The following is a 12059-nucleotide window of genomic DNA, read 5'->3' on the forward strand; positions in this document are numbered from 1 at the left end:
ATATTTACGGAGCTAATAGTATAGTTAATTAGACTTTGGTTAAGTGAATTAGCTTGAATTAAAGCTAATTTAGTGAAAGGACTAGATTGAATATAGTTTAAAAGTTTAACATTGACTAAAGAAAAGTCAAATGACTATATTAGTAATTAAACCATGGGTACCAAGTGTGTGGTAATAGTAAAATACATATGGAGTAAGTATAAAACATATATTGATAATTATTAGTATTTACTTGTATAATAAGTAAATAATGTTATAGTATAATTATATTTATATTATAATATATTAAGTGAATAAAGAAAATAAAAGAAACAAAATTTAAAAGAAAGAACAGACAATGAAAACGAAATAGGAAGGAAGAAAGGAAAGAAAAGAAAAGGGAAATAGAGGTTTAAGAATTTAAAGCTTTAGTGGTAAGTCAATTTAGCTCATTTTCTTGTAATTTTATGTTTTTGAAATCTTAGAACAAAGTTCTACTAGAATTATGTTGAAATTTAGAAAGTTAGTGAAATTTTAGATATTAATTAAGTTGAATAAATAGATGAATTATGATATAAAATGGTAGAAATTTAAGTTAGAAGTGGGAGAAGGATTGAATTGTAAAAAAGATATAAGTTTTGTTATAGTAGGGACTAAATTGTCTAAATTGTAGAATTGATATTTTATATTGAATATTAAGAGTTGAAACTTGTTTAAGGTAAGTATTAAATGAAAATATGAGATTTAATTGAAGAGAAAGAATGGTTATTGTGGAAGGACTAAATTGGAATTTATGTAAAAGTTACATGGAAAATAGAAGAGTGTGTTATTAAATTATATGTATTGATGATTTTAAATATTAATTTTTCCGTAGCTAACGTAGCACCGAGAACTTCATCAAAGAAAGGAAAAGAGAAAGTGAGCAAAGATAACGAATAAACTCGAGAACTACGGTTCGTATTTCTATAAACCGAGCTTAGTAATTGTTTATTGTATATATTATTTAAAATTGCATGAAAAATGAAAATGAGGTAAGTATTGTTATCTTACTGAACTGTTTTGAAATGTGAAAGTTTAAATTAAAAAGAAACTGAAATCCCTATTAACAGTGTCGGGCTAGTCGGATATAATTGGCATGCCATAGGATTGGAAGTGTTCAGGGATATTCTGACTTTGTGTCAATGAGGCACTATAAGTGTCAACTCATCACATCTTTGTTCGAATTCGTTCGATGAGGTACTGTAAATCGACATCGCTCATCTTATCATATCAAGCATAAACAGATTCCACTTTCTACCGATGAAACACTGTATACTACCCTGGTGTGTGGGTTGGATCCGTGTATCCGTCCAGGTTCGAGTTATGTTAATAGGGGTAAACTACAGCTCTGAAGACTAAATGATACTGACTGAATTGAATGTTTTACTAGTTTCGATTCTAATGATAAATGATGTTATGAAATGAAAACAATTAATTGAATGCTTATGATGTGTTTATTTATTGGATTCTATAGTTTAAGTATAAATGCATAAACTAAGTATTGGCTTATAGAAATATCACTAAGTGTATACTCAGCGTACGATTTGTTTCCGTACACAGGTTAGGTACAGTAGAAACTAACGTCTCAGCATCGAAGCCAACTCCCGAACTCAAATACTTGGTGATGTATTTTATCATGAGGAATGACATGTATCTAGGTTGTTTTTTTATGTTATTTTGTTTATAAGTGATGTTAGTGAAGAATGTTAATAGATAGTTAATAAATGTAATGTGTATGTTATAATATGGTCCATTTTGAATTGATTTAAATGGTACTTAAGTACAAATTTTAAAGTTGCTTTGCTTAATGGTTATTGAATACATGTGTTAAATAGTTATACTAGTGGTTTTAATGTGTATTAGATATGTTTAATCATGTTTTGGACTGGTTGAAAGATTGTATTTTAAATTGCTTGCTATTCAAGGTGTGCAGGGTTGGTAAATTTGAATTATAAGGTTCATTTTAAGTTGCACGGCATGTCACACGGACATGTGATCAAACTGTGTAAGACACACGGCTCGCACACGGGCATGTTGATGGACCATGTGTCCCCTGCATCTTTAAATATGAAGTCAGAATAGTACACGGGCTAAAGACACGGTCATGTGTCTTGGACGTGTGAAGGACACGAGTTTCAAGTATGGTCGTGTGTCAAAGTCGTGTGAAAATGGCTTAAAAATGGTAAAAAAATTAGTTTACCACACGGCCTAGCCACATGGGCGTGTGCCTAGGCCGTGTACCCCTTTAATGCTTAAGAAATTGCAAGTCAGAATTGCCCACGGGCTGGCCATACGGCCATGTGAGCCACATCGGCTGGCCACACGGGCGTGTGCCCCTAATTTCAAGAAAAAATTTTCAAAGTTTTCCAAAATTACCGATTTAGTTCCAAATCATTTCTAAAGCATGTAATGGGCCCTGTAGGCCGATATTAGAACCTTTATGGTGAAATTTCAAAAGTTTTGATTTGGAAAGTAAATTTATGACTCGATTTTGTATAAATTCTAGTGTATAAGTACGGTAATGCCTCGTAACCCTATTCCGATGGCGGATACGAGTTAGAGGTGTTACATGTTTCTTATTGGTTTTTGGCTTAAAGAGTAATCTCACATTGTACTAAATCGACGTATGTAGAGTGGTCCCCATTTACTAAGTTAGGCTAATTACTTGACAACTAGCACTCCGTTAATATGGTATAAAAATATGTTCCCCTCTATCTTAAGTCTGAGGTACGTTATAATGTAGTTTGGAGAACATTTGTGTTAAAGTGTTTATAGGCTATGATATTTTGGTCAATAGAGTATCTTGCAAATGATTGATTGAGTAAGTTTACTTAATATGAATTCATTCTTACGAGATTTGGCTTTAGTAATTATATGGGAGCCAGTTTTTGGAGGTCAATTTATTTGACTAGGTTACATCTCCTAAGGGATTTGGCTATTAGACATTAGTTGTTGATTAATATCTTTAATATGATTGTGAAGATGTCTTGCTTACCTTTTAAGTTAGTTTCTTTCATACACAATGTCTAGGAATAAGGCTCTTTTTGAGTAGATTTAATTGATCACTTATCTTCATTATTAGATTGAGGATTCATCTATTTGGTTATGTTGGTGGGTAGTGCTGAGCAAAAAAATGACTAAATTGAGGATCTGGCCTAAATCGACATATAGATTTAGTCTGAGTTTTTTATAGTTCGATTTTGGTTAAATAATGTCATTGAACTGCATTAATTCAGTTCGATTTCGTTTTATTCCATTGGAAACCTAAAAGCCCAAAAAAATATCGTTTTAAAAAATGATATTTTTTGTACATATAGCCCAACACATAAACTCATTTAAAACTCAAAACAAAACCATTGCTTCTAAATTCTAAATATAACTTTTATTATATTTTTACATATTTTATAATTAAATAAAAATAAAACCTAAATATAATTTCAGTGTTAGTCTCGACAATTCATTGTTTATTTATTATTGTTGTTAAAATTTCAAGAATTCAACTGTTCATATCTTTTCTACTTATTATGTATTGTGTTTTTTCTCTTATTATTGTTGTTAAAATTTCTAAAATTTAGTTATCATTATTAACATTTTCAAGTTGTGTGTTTTTTGTTGTCATTACACATTAATAATTATAAAGCATAAATAATTTATCATTTGATTATGTTTAGTGAAAATTGAAACAGATTAAATCAAGGTTTAATTAGATTTTAATAAAATTTATAACTATAGATTTTACAAATTACTTTTTAGATAAATATATTAATAGAGATTTTATATATAATTGAAAAGAAAAATTAAAACTTTCAAATAGTGTTTAAGAAACATAAGACAAAGATAATTCTATCTAATTAAAATTGAAAAGTCTAAATTCAAAGACACTTTTATCAAAATAAAGTCTAAAATCTCAAAGCCAAAAAATAACATGAAAACCCAAAACCCGAATAAATTTAGTATGGTTTGGTAACAAGCGATTTCTTATGTCCACTAGTTCAATTTTAATTCAGAAAATGGAAAAAACTAAATACCCCGATTCGATTTAGAAAAATTGAGAAAACCGAATTAAACCGATCTCGCTCTCATTGGTGAGGTTGTAGTGATAATAGTGTTGTGTTTGTCAAAAAGTTGAGAAAAGCTTACGAGGGGTCTAAACCTCGTCCATGAAATTGGATTGATGATATTGAGAATGTGATTTTTAAGGTTATTGAGGGACTAATAACTTATCACTTGAGAAAGTGAGAATTTATCATTGGCGGTAGCAGGGACGTATCCTTTGAAGGAGTTAGAATGTGAACGTGACACTTAGGAAAGGGAGAACGTGTCATTTGAGAGAATGAAAATAAATCCTCCTATAATCATTTTCTATTATTATATTTTCTCTATGATAATGATTGAATCTAAATACATATCTCACGGTTAATTTTAATTTCATTACTATGATTTCGCTAACTAATCTTACTATCTCTTTTATTTTTAATTTTTAGCAAACAATTGAGCTATATCCAAATGGTGAGAGTATTTTTTGTCCATTTGTGTTGCTATTTATATTTAGATTATGTTTGTTTCATTGAAAATGATTTTTGAAAATGCATTGACTTGTTTGGTGTTTAGATGATTCTGCGTAAAATATTTTTTATTGTTTTACAAATTTTCCTAAAATCATTTTTAAAAATTGTTTTTAGTAAAACCAACACATCATATAGTATAAAAACATAAATATTATGGAAGAAACATTTTCTTTTGACAATTTAATTTAATTTAATAATAATTAATATGTTATATAAACTTAATAATAAACAATGTCTAATTACAATTTAATTTGAAATTACATATATTACATATATGAGAGTGGATTGTGACATATTGGAGCTGAAAGAGATAAACAAAGTTAAGCATGACTTAAGCAAAATACTCATATTTATATTATTAAAATTTTCATATTTTATAGTATAAATGATTTATTACTAAATATTAATATTAATATTTTCAATAAAATATTAAGAATATTATTTAAAATTTAAAATTCTACAATTATTAATGTTAAAATTTATTATTAAAACAAAGTTGCAATATTAAATAATTTATTAAAATAATAAATTATACTAACAATTTATTATATTATTAAAATTTAAATATGTATATTTAATAATACTGAAATTTATAATATTTGATATTAATATTTTAAAATTTTAAAATTAAAACTAAAAATTTTATTATCAATATAATAATTTTATGCTTTACTCAAGTTAATTTTGTATAAAAATCAAGTTACATATAAATGAGTTATATTATGAAGAATAACTCACATTTTTAAGAAAGAAAGTCAATTAAAAAACTTATTTTCATTGTGAAATTATTTTTTATAAAACAAACATAAAAAGAATTTTACGGTAACAAATGCACCTAGTTATTGTTAATAAGTTGGAAAGTTTTGTTAATCTTAGGTAGAAGTCAGCAACAATCCACAAACATAAAAAAAAAAAAAAAAGCATTACCAAAATTTGAAATTATTGTATTAAAAACTATTGGGGATGAATAATTATATGTTTGACAATTGACATGCCTCGTTTGTCTTCCAATTTAAAAATTGATTTTGACTCTTAATTAAAAATTCAAATTGGATGGCAAGTTAATCTTTTTATTAGTAAAATAAGTATGCATAGTAGAATTAATAAGGCAAAAGAAGTCAATGATAAATGAGATAACATTAAAAAAAGAATGTGTAATTCTAAAAATTAACAAATAAAGATTGAAGAGAGACGTGATTTGGTGGACGCAACATTACAAGATAGGTGGATTTGTATCACATGTAGAGAAAAAGGAGGCCATGCTTTTTGCTTGCCACCCAAACCAAGCTTAATGAGAGTTGGCATGGTTTGGTATGCCTTTGTTTTCGGGGGAGGGTGCTTACGTCATAGCTAACGCCACGCCAAGTGTTCCCTTTCCCCCTCTCGACACTTCCCACGCGTTTGTCGTGTTTCGTTCGGCACATCCAATAACCTCCCCAAAGACAAGAAAAATGACCACCCAGCTTCAGTTTCTTCTCTGAGCTTTCCTTCTCTTTGTTATCCTTAGTTTCTGCTATAAGAATTTAGTTCCTGAACCTCCGTAGCTTGACCGACCGAACCAACCCAACCCAAAGGTCTATGTAAGAGAAACAATTTCCAAATCCGAGAGAGAGCCGTTTTCCAGTTTCCTTTCTTCTTTTTAGGATCCTAGAAATTACCTGCCTTGTTGAATTGTATAACTTTTATCTCTTATAAAAGAATAGTGAACAAAGAAGAGAAAACTATTTTTTCTTGTTGAAGCATTAGTTTCTCTCTGATGGGCAACTGCTTGTTTTCTTCCACTAGAGTCGATTCTACCCAAAGCCCCCAACCAACTTCTGGTAATCATTTCTTTCTTTCCATGGGTATTTTTTGTTTTGGTTGATTATTGCTTCTTTTTTTTCATTTGTTATGATCTTTTAGCTATAAAGGTTTAGACTTTTATGTCGGATTTGACTTTCTTTTTGGTGGTTTGGTAAGGTTTATTTTTAGCTTTCTGAAAGAGTATACCTAGAAATTACATTCATTTTATACTTTCTGATATTCATAACCCTGGTTCTTGATATTTCTTCAATTTCTTGAGTTTGAGCTGTGTGGGGGAATAGATCCTGTTCACTTGAAACTTTTGATTTTGGATAGTGCCCTTTTTCAATCAAAATGAGTTTCAATGTCCAAACTTGAAGAAAGTGTAAGCATGAGTTGCAGGCTTCTGTTGTAGTGCTCGGTGTGTTCATATATACTTGAATACGCAAGATTCTTGTGTGGGGAAAAACATCTACGAATTTATATTTGGAAGGGAATACGAAATGGTATGCATAGGATAGAGTGGTGCTTGCTTGGAGTGCTATGACCCTTGCATAACTGTGATTTTATAACTAATGATTGTTGCAAACCTCAATTGAAACAAATTTTTTCGATTAATCCTACGATTGTTTCTTCACCATCTGTTATAAGTCAAGACTTAAAAGGAGTTTGCTTCGAAGAATTAAGGGAAAGGTATTTATGGAAATACAATAATGCATTTTCTCATACTAAATGCTCCATGAATGAAAAAATCTACTGATTTGGGTGGTTTCAGGATGCATAACACTCTCATGCGAAGACCATAGATGTTAGATAAGTTTAAGTTTGAATTCCTCTTGCATTTTGATACTTTGCTATGTAATCAATTTAACAACTGGACCAAGGAACTTGTTTTGCTTTTCAGCATCAGGAGGCTCAAGAATTTCTAGCATAACCAGTCGATCTTCAGCTCCTTCAAGCTTGACTCTTCCATCTTTCAGTGATACAAGTAGTAGTAATGGATGTCTTCCAACACCAAGGACTGAAGGAGAAATATTGGCATCCCCCAATTTGAAACCTTTCTCGTTCAATGAGTTGAAGAATGCCACCAGAAACTTTCGTCCCGACAGTCTTCTTGGTGAGGGTGGCTTTGGTTATGTCTTTAAAGGATGGATTGATGAACACACATTAGCTGCTGCAAGGCCTGGCTCAGGAATGGTTATTGCTGTCAAGAAGCTTAAACCCGAAGGTTTTCAAGGCCACAAAGAGTGGCTGGTAGGTTTTCATTTTTACTACTTCTTTATCTTTTTATTGCTTCTGCTTTTTCTCTCCCTGTTTTTGTTTGTGTTTGTGCCCTATTAGTGATAGTCAATTGATTTCAGACTGAAGTTGATTATCTCGGGCAACTTCATCATCCAAATCTAGTTAAGTTAATTGGATATTGTTCAGAGGGTGAGAACCGTCTTTTGGTCTACGAGTTCATGCCTAAAGGAAGCTTGGAGAACCATCTTTTTAGAAGTAAGTATCACATCCTTGAATTTTTCTGGAGAATCATCTTTTTAAAAGTATTAGGTCCCTGAATTGATAAGAATGGCTTTTGGAATCCAATTCCATGGCATTATATGTTCTTGTGCTCTGGAAATAACCCTTACCCTCAAGAGGTTGCTATGAAACTTGCAAAGGGAATTCCAAACTTTTACTTTTTTATATTTTAGTTTCAAGGAGAATGCAAGTACTTTGCTGCTGTTACATGTATTGGTCAGCTCAAGTTGTCATAATTAGATTCTCAAATTTTCTTTCCTCCTTTCCTGTGGTCATAAAACACAGGGTTAGCATCCTCCCTTGTCGCCCATGTCTTTGTGGACATGTCGGATGAATTTTCTTTTCTAATACTAATTGTCCATTTTTACCAATTTAAGTTATACTACTTTTTAAGTTATGAATGTCATGTTGAGGACCATCTTTCTAGTCCTTTAGCAATGGAAAAGCTTGGAAGTTGAAACTACTTTTCCATAGGCTAGAATATCATTGTTTTTGTTCTAAATGTGCATCCATGTAGGCTTAAATAGATCATAAGCAAGAAAGATCAATAGAACTGGAGGTCCTAGGCAAGGTGGGCTTTCGTTAATGACACAAAGTGGAGTTGATTGGCTTATTCTGCTTCGCTTTGACTTTAATTACTCAATATGTGTATTATTTCCTTCACGAGCCTGGAAAAGGCTGCTTCCTATGCACTACTGTGTCTTAAACTACCAAACAATGGGGTATCCACAATTTTTTGGAACTATTAAAGTATTTTTTTAACCTTTGATGCTATGTCTTGCTAAACAGGAGGGCCGCAGCCACTCTCTTGGGCAGTGAGGCTTAAGGTCGCCATCGGTGCCGCTAGAGGGCTCTCTTTCCTTCATGATTTGAAGTCCCAAGTCATATATCGTGATTTCAAAGCTTCTAATATTCTACTAGATGCGGTATGCTGAGTAAAGAAAAAGAATAATTTTGTGCCTTTCAATATTATTTCTAAATTGTATGTACTACCAAGTTTTTGATGATAATAATCCATCGGATGTAGGAATTCAATGCAAAACTTTCTGATTTCGGATTGGCCAAGGCAGGGCCTACTGGCGATAGAACTCATGTATCGACTCAGGTTATGGGAACTCAAGGCTATGCAGCACCTGAATATGTCGCCACAGGTATGGATTTTAGTGAAATCCCATATTAATACTTGTATATGAAGCCTGCCAATATATTCTTAGTTATCTTAATTAGCTATCAGAGATAATTGTTGCCGAAGAAAATTAGTTCTTATAATAAACCGAGAAGGTACCTACTTTACATTGTTTGTTAAGAAAGAACGCTTTAAGTTACTGACAAGGAACATTGTCTGGTTGAACTGAAAAACTCATGTTTCTTTATCTGCAACTAATTCTGATAATTTTCTGGCCTGTTTCGTTCTTACACCTCTGGGTTTCAATATTTCATCTTTATTAGAGGGGAAAAATGAACCAGATAGTTGCCATGAAAGCATCTAAAATGAAGGTGCAATATATTGCCTGTTTTGTCTTTTATATGCAATGCCTTTGGTCCAAATGTAGGATACTTGGGCAAAGCAACTATTTTCTGGGTTCTATCTTTCATATGTTGTCGGAAGTTACATATAATGAAGCTTCCATTGTTGAACAGGTCGATTGACGGCTAAGAGCGATGTTTACAGCTTTGGAGTTGTTTTGCTCGAACTACTGTCTGGACGGCGTGCTGTTGATAAAACAAAAGTTGGCGTGGAGCAGAGTCTAGTAGACTGGGCAAAACCATATTTGGGTGACAAAAGAAAATTATTCCGAATCATGGACACGAAGTTGGGTGGCCAGTACCCCCAGAAAGGTGCTTTTACGGCAGCTACCCTTGCTTTACAGTGCCTAAATAGTGAAGCTAAACTCAGGCCTCGAATGTCAGAAGTTTTGGCAGCACTGGAGCAGCTAGAAGCCCCCAAAACTGCATCAAAACACAGTCAAGCAGAACAGCATGCTGTTCCACTTCCTGTTCGGAGATCCCCAATGCGACACCATCGATCACCTATGCATCTAACACCCAGTGCATCTCCATTGCCATCTCACAGACAATCCCCGCGGGTACATTGAGATTCCATCTGTAAATTTTCTAGATGTATTTATATCTTTTTGGTTGCTTAGAAAGCAATTTTTTGAGCTTGTGTTATTTTTTTTTATGCAGTTTTGCATAGCCCACCTTTTGTTTAGAGTTTGTGGTCAGTGTAATAGCAACCTTCATCTCTATGATGCATATTAATCATAACCTTCCATTCTATGAATTCTATCATTGTATTTATGAAACACTGTAATGGAACCCATCATTTATCTGTGGTGCGAATATGAATTTCAATGCGCAGAGGCTTAGGGCTTGAATCAACCTCCTTCCCTTCCATCATGAATCAACATTTGTCATCTCTTCACAGCAATACATTTGGATGATTTAATAATATGCTCAACAAATAGAATTTATTTGTCGTATGTAATATAGCCTACTTTCTTATCCACACTTTTCTGGGAAAACTAAGTATCTCACTTTTGATTTTGATTATGGAATGTTCTTTCTGTAAGAAAAAAAAAAAGGGAAACATCTTAGTAGATGGGTTAAAGCCGGTCTGCTAGCATAGCGTAATTTTATATAAAATTTGGTTTATTCTTTTAACTACATCAATTTTAGTGATAATTCCAAAGTTATGTATGTTTGGGCAAGAGACCTGGGAAAATGAGATTCATTCTTATTAAAGTTTGTGAGAAATTTAAAATGAAAATTTGTAAGAAAATTTTGGAGGATAATCAATATTTTTTTTTCAAAGAGGTGTTATTTCAAAATTATTTATTATAAAAAAAACTTAATTGTCAAAGTATCATTTTATTTAATTTTAATATGCTTTTTAGATTTTATATTATTAAAACCATTTATAATTTTTATAGATACATCGATATATGTATTACATAATTTTTATATTATTTATTTTGAATATAATTATCTTTATAATTAATTTTTAACTTATAAAATTTCAATAATTATTTATCTAAACAATACAATTACAATGCAAACATTCTAAGTTAATAAATTCTAAAATACTAATATTTTAAAAATATCTAAAACTTTAAATTGCGCAAAAAGAAAACTAGTTATTTACAGTAATTTATGAATTAAACTATTGTTCGTTATATTCTTCCCAAAAATTGTTATTAATTCATTAGTGCAAGACAAGAGCAATAGTCCAACGGCGGAAGTTGAAAACACCACGTGGGAAAATTTAATTGATTAAAAACACTAAATTTTTCTATCCTTTGTATATTTAAAATTTATTCATTTAACTTTTATATTATTCTCTTTTGAAAACATGAAAATACATATAAAAGATAAATTAGTTGATATTCAATATAATATATAGAGTAAATCACACTTAAAAGTCACTAAATTATTAGTATGTTTATGTTTTGGTTACTTAACTTTAAAAAGTTATAAAATAGTCACTGAATTAATTGAAAGTTTTATTTAAGTCACTGTTGAAATCGTTGATGTATGGCTTTCTTTGTTTGCCTTGCTTGCACTAATCAAATGCTCTTATTATTCTTTTCTACTTTTTTTTTTCATGAAACAGCTTGGAAAGTCAAGAATCTGCGAACTAAAATCTAAATAACTTTCTTATTCGGTCTCCCACATTGATCGTTAGATCAACTTAGATCTAAGTTATGTTCTTCTACTCGATAGTTACTGACCCATTGTACCAATCGTCAAGTTATCGCTTGGATCTCATTAGCCGAACTTTTTCTTTAAAAGAAAAAACTTAAAAACCAGTAACTTCAATAAAAGCTATCGAATAGTTCAATGACTTAAATGAAAGCTTTTGAATAGTTCAGTAATATTTTGTAACTTTTTGAAGTTAAGTGACCAAAACATAAATTTACTAATACTTTAGTGATCTTAGCTGTAGTTTACCTAATATATAAATATATATATATAAAACATGAACTTTTCAAATCCAAAAATATTTTAAAATTTTAAAATCATCACTAAATAGGCATCAAACAAATCCTAGGATTTGAAAAATCATCATGAATGTTTCATTTTAAATAGTTTACGATTGAATTTACATAATTTTAAAATCTAAATTTGAAATTTGAAATTTGAATTTCTAGTTCGAGCTACCTTAATGAA

At 30.9% G+C, this 12059-nt stretch overlaps 1 protein-coding gene across 1 annotated transcript; it reads left to right on the forward strand.

Moving 5' to 3' along the window:
* Positions 1-5766: 5766 nt before the first annotated feature.
* LOC108479681 (probable serine/threonine-protein kinase PBL3) lies at positions 5767-10271 on the forward strand. The gene is made up of 6 exons (XM_017782414.2): positions 5767-6406; positions 7273-7622; positions 7730-7865; positions 8679-8815; positions 8917-9040; positions 9531-10271. The coding sequence occupies exons 1-6, from the start codon at positions 6343-6345 to the stop codon at positions 9983-9985; spliced, it is 1266 nt and encodes a 421-aa protein (XP_017637903.1). The 5' UTR covers positions 5767-6342; the 3' UTR covers positions 9986-10271.
* Positions 10272-12059: the final 1788 nt, after the last annotated feature.

Source organism: Gossypium arboreum, chromosome 12, assembly GCF_025698485.1.
Source record: "Gossypium arboreum isolate Shixiya-1 chromosome 12, ASM2569848v2, whole genome shotgun sequence".
NCBI lineage: Eukaryota > Viridiplantae > Streptophyta > Magnoliopsida > Malvales > Malvaceae > Gossypium > Gossypium arboreum.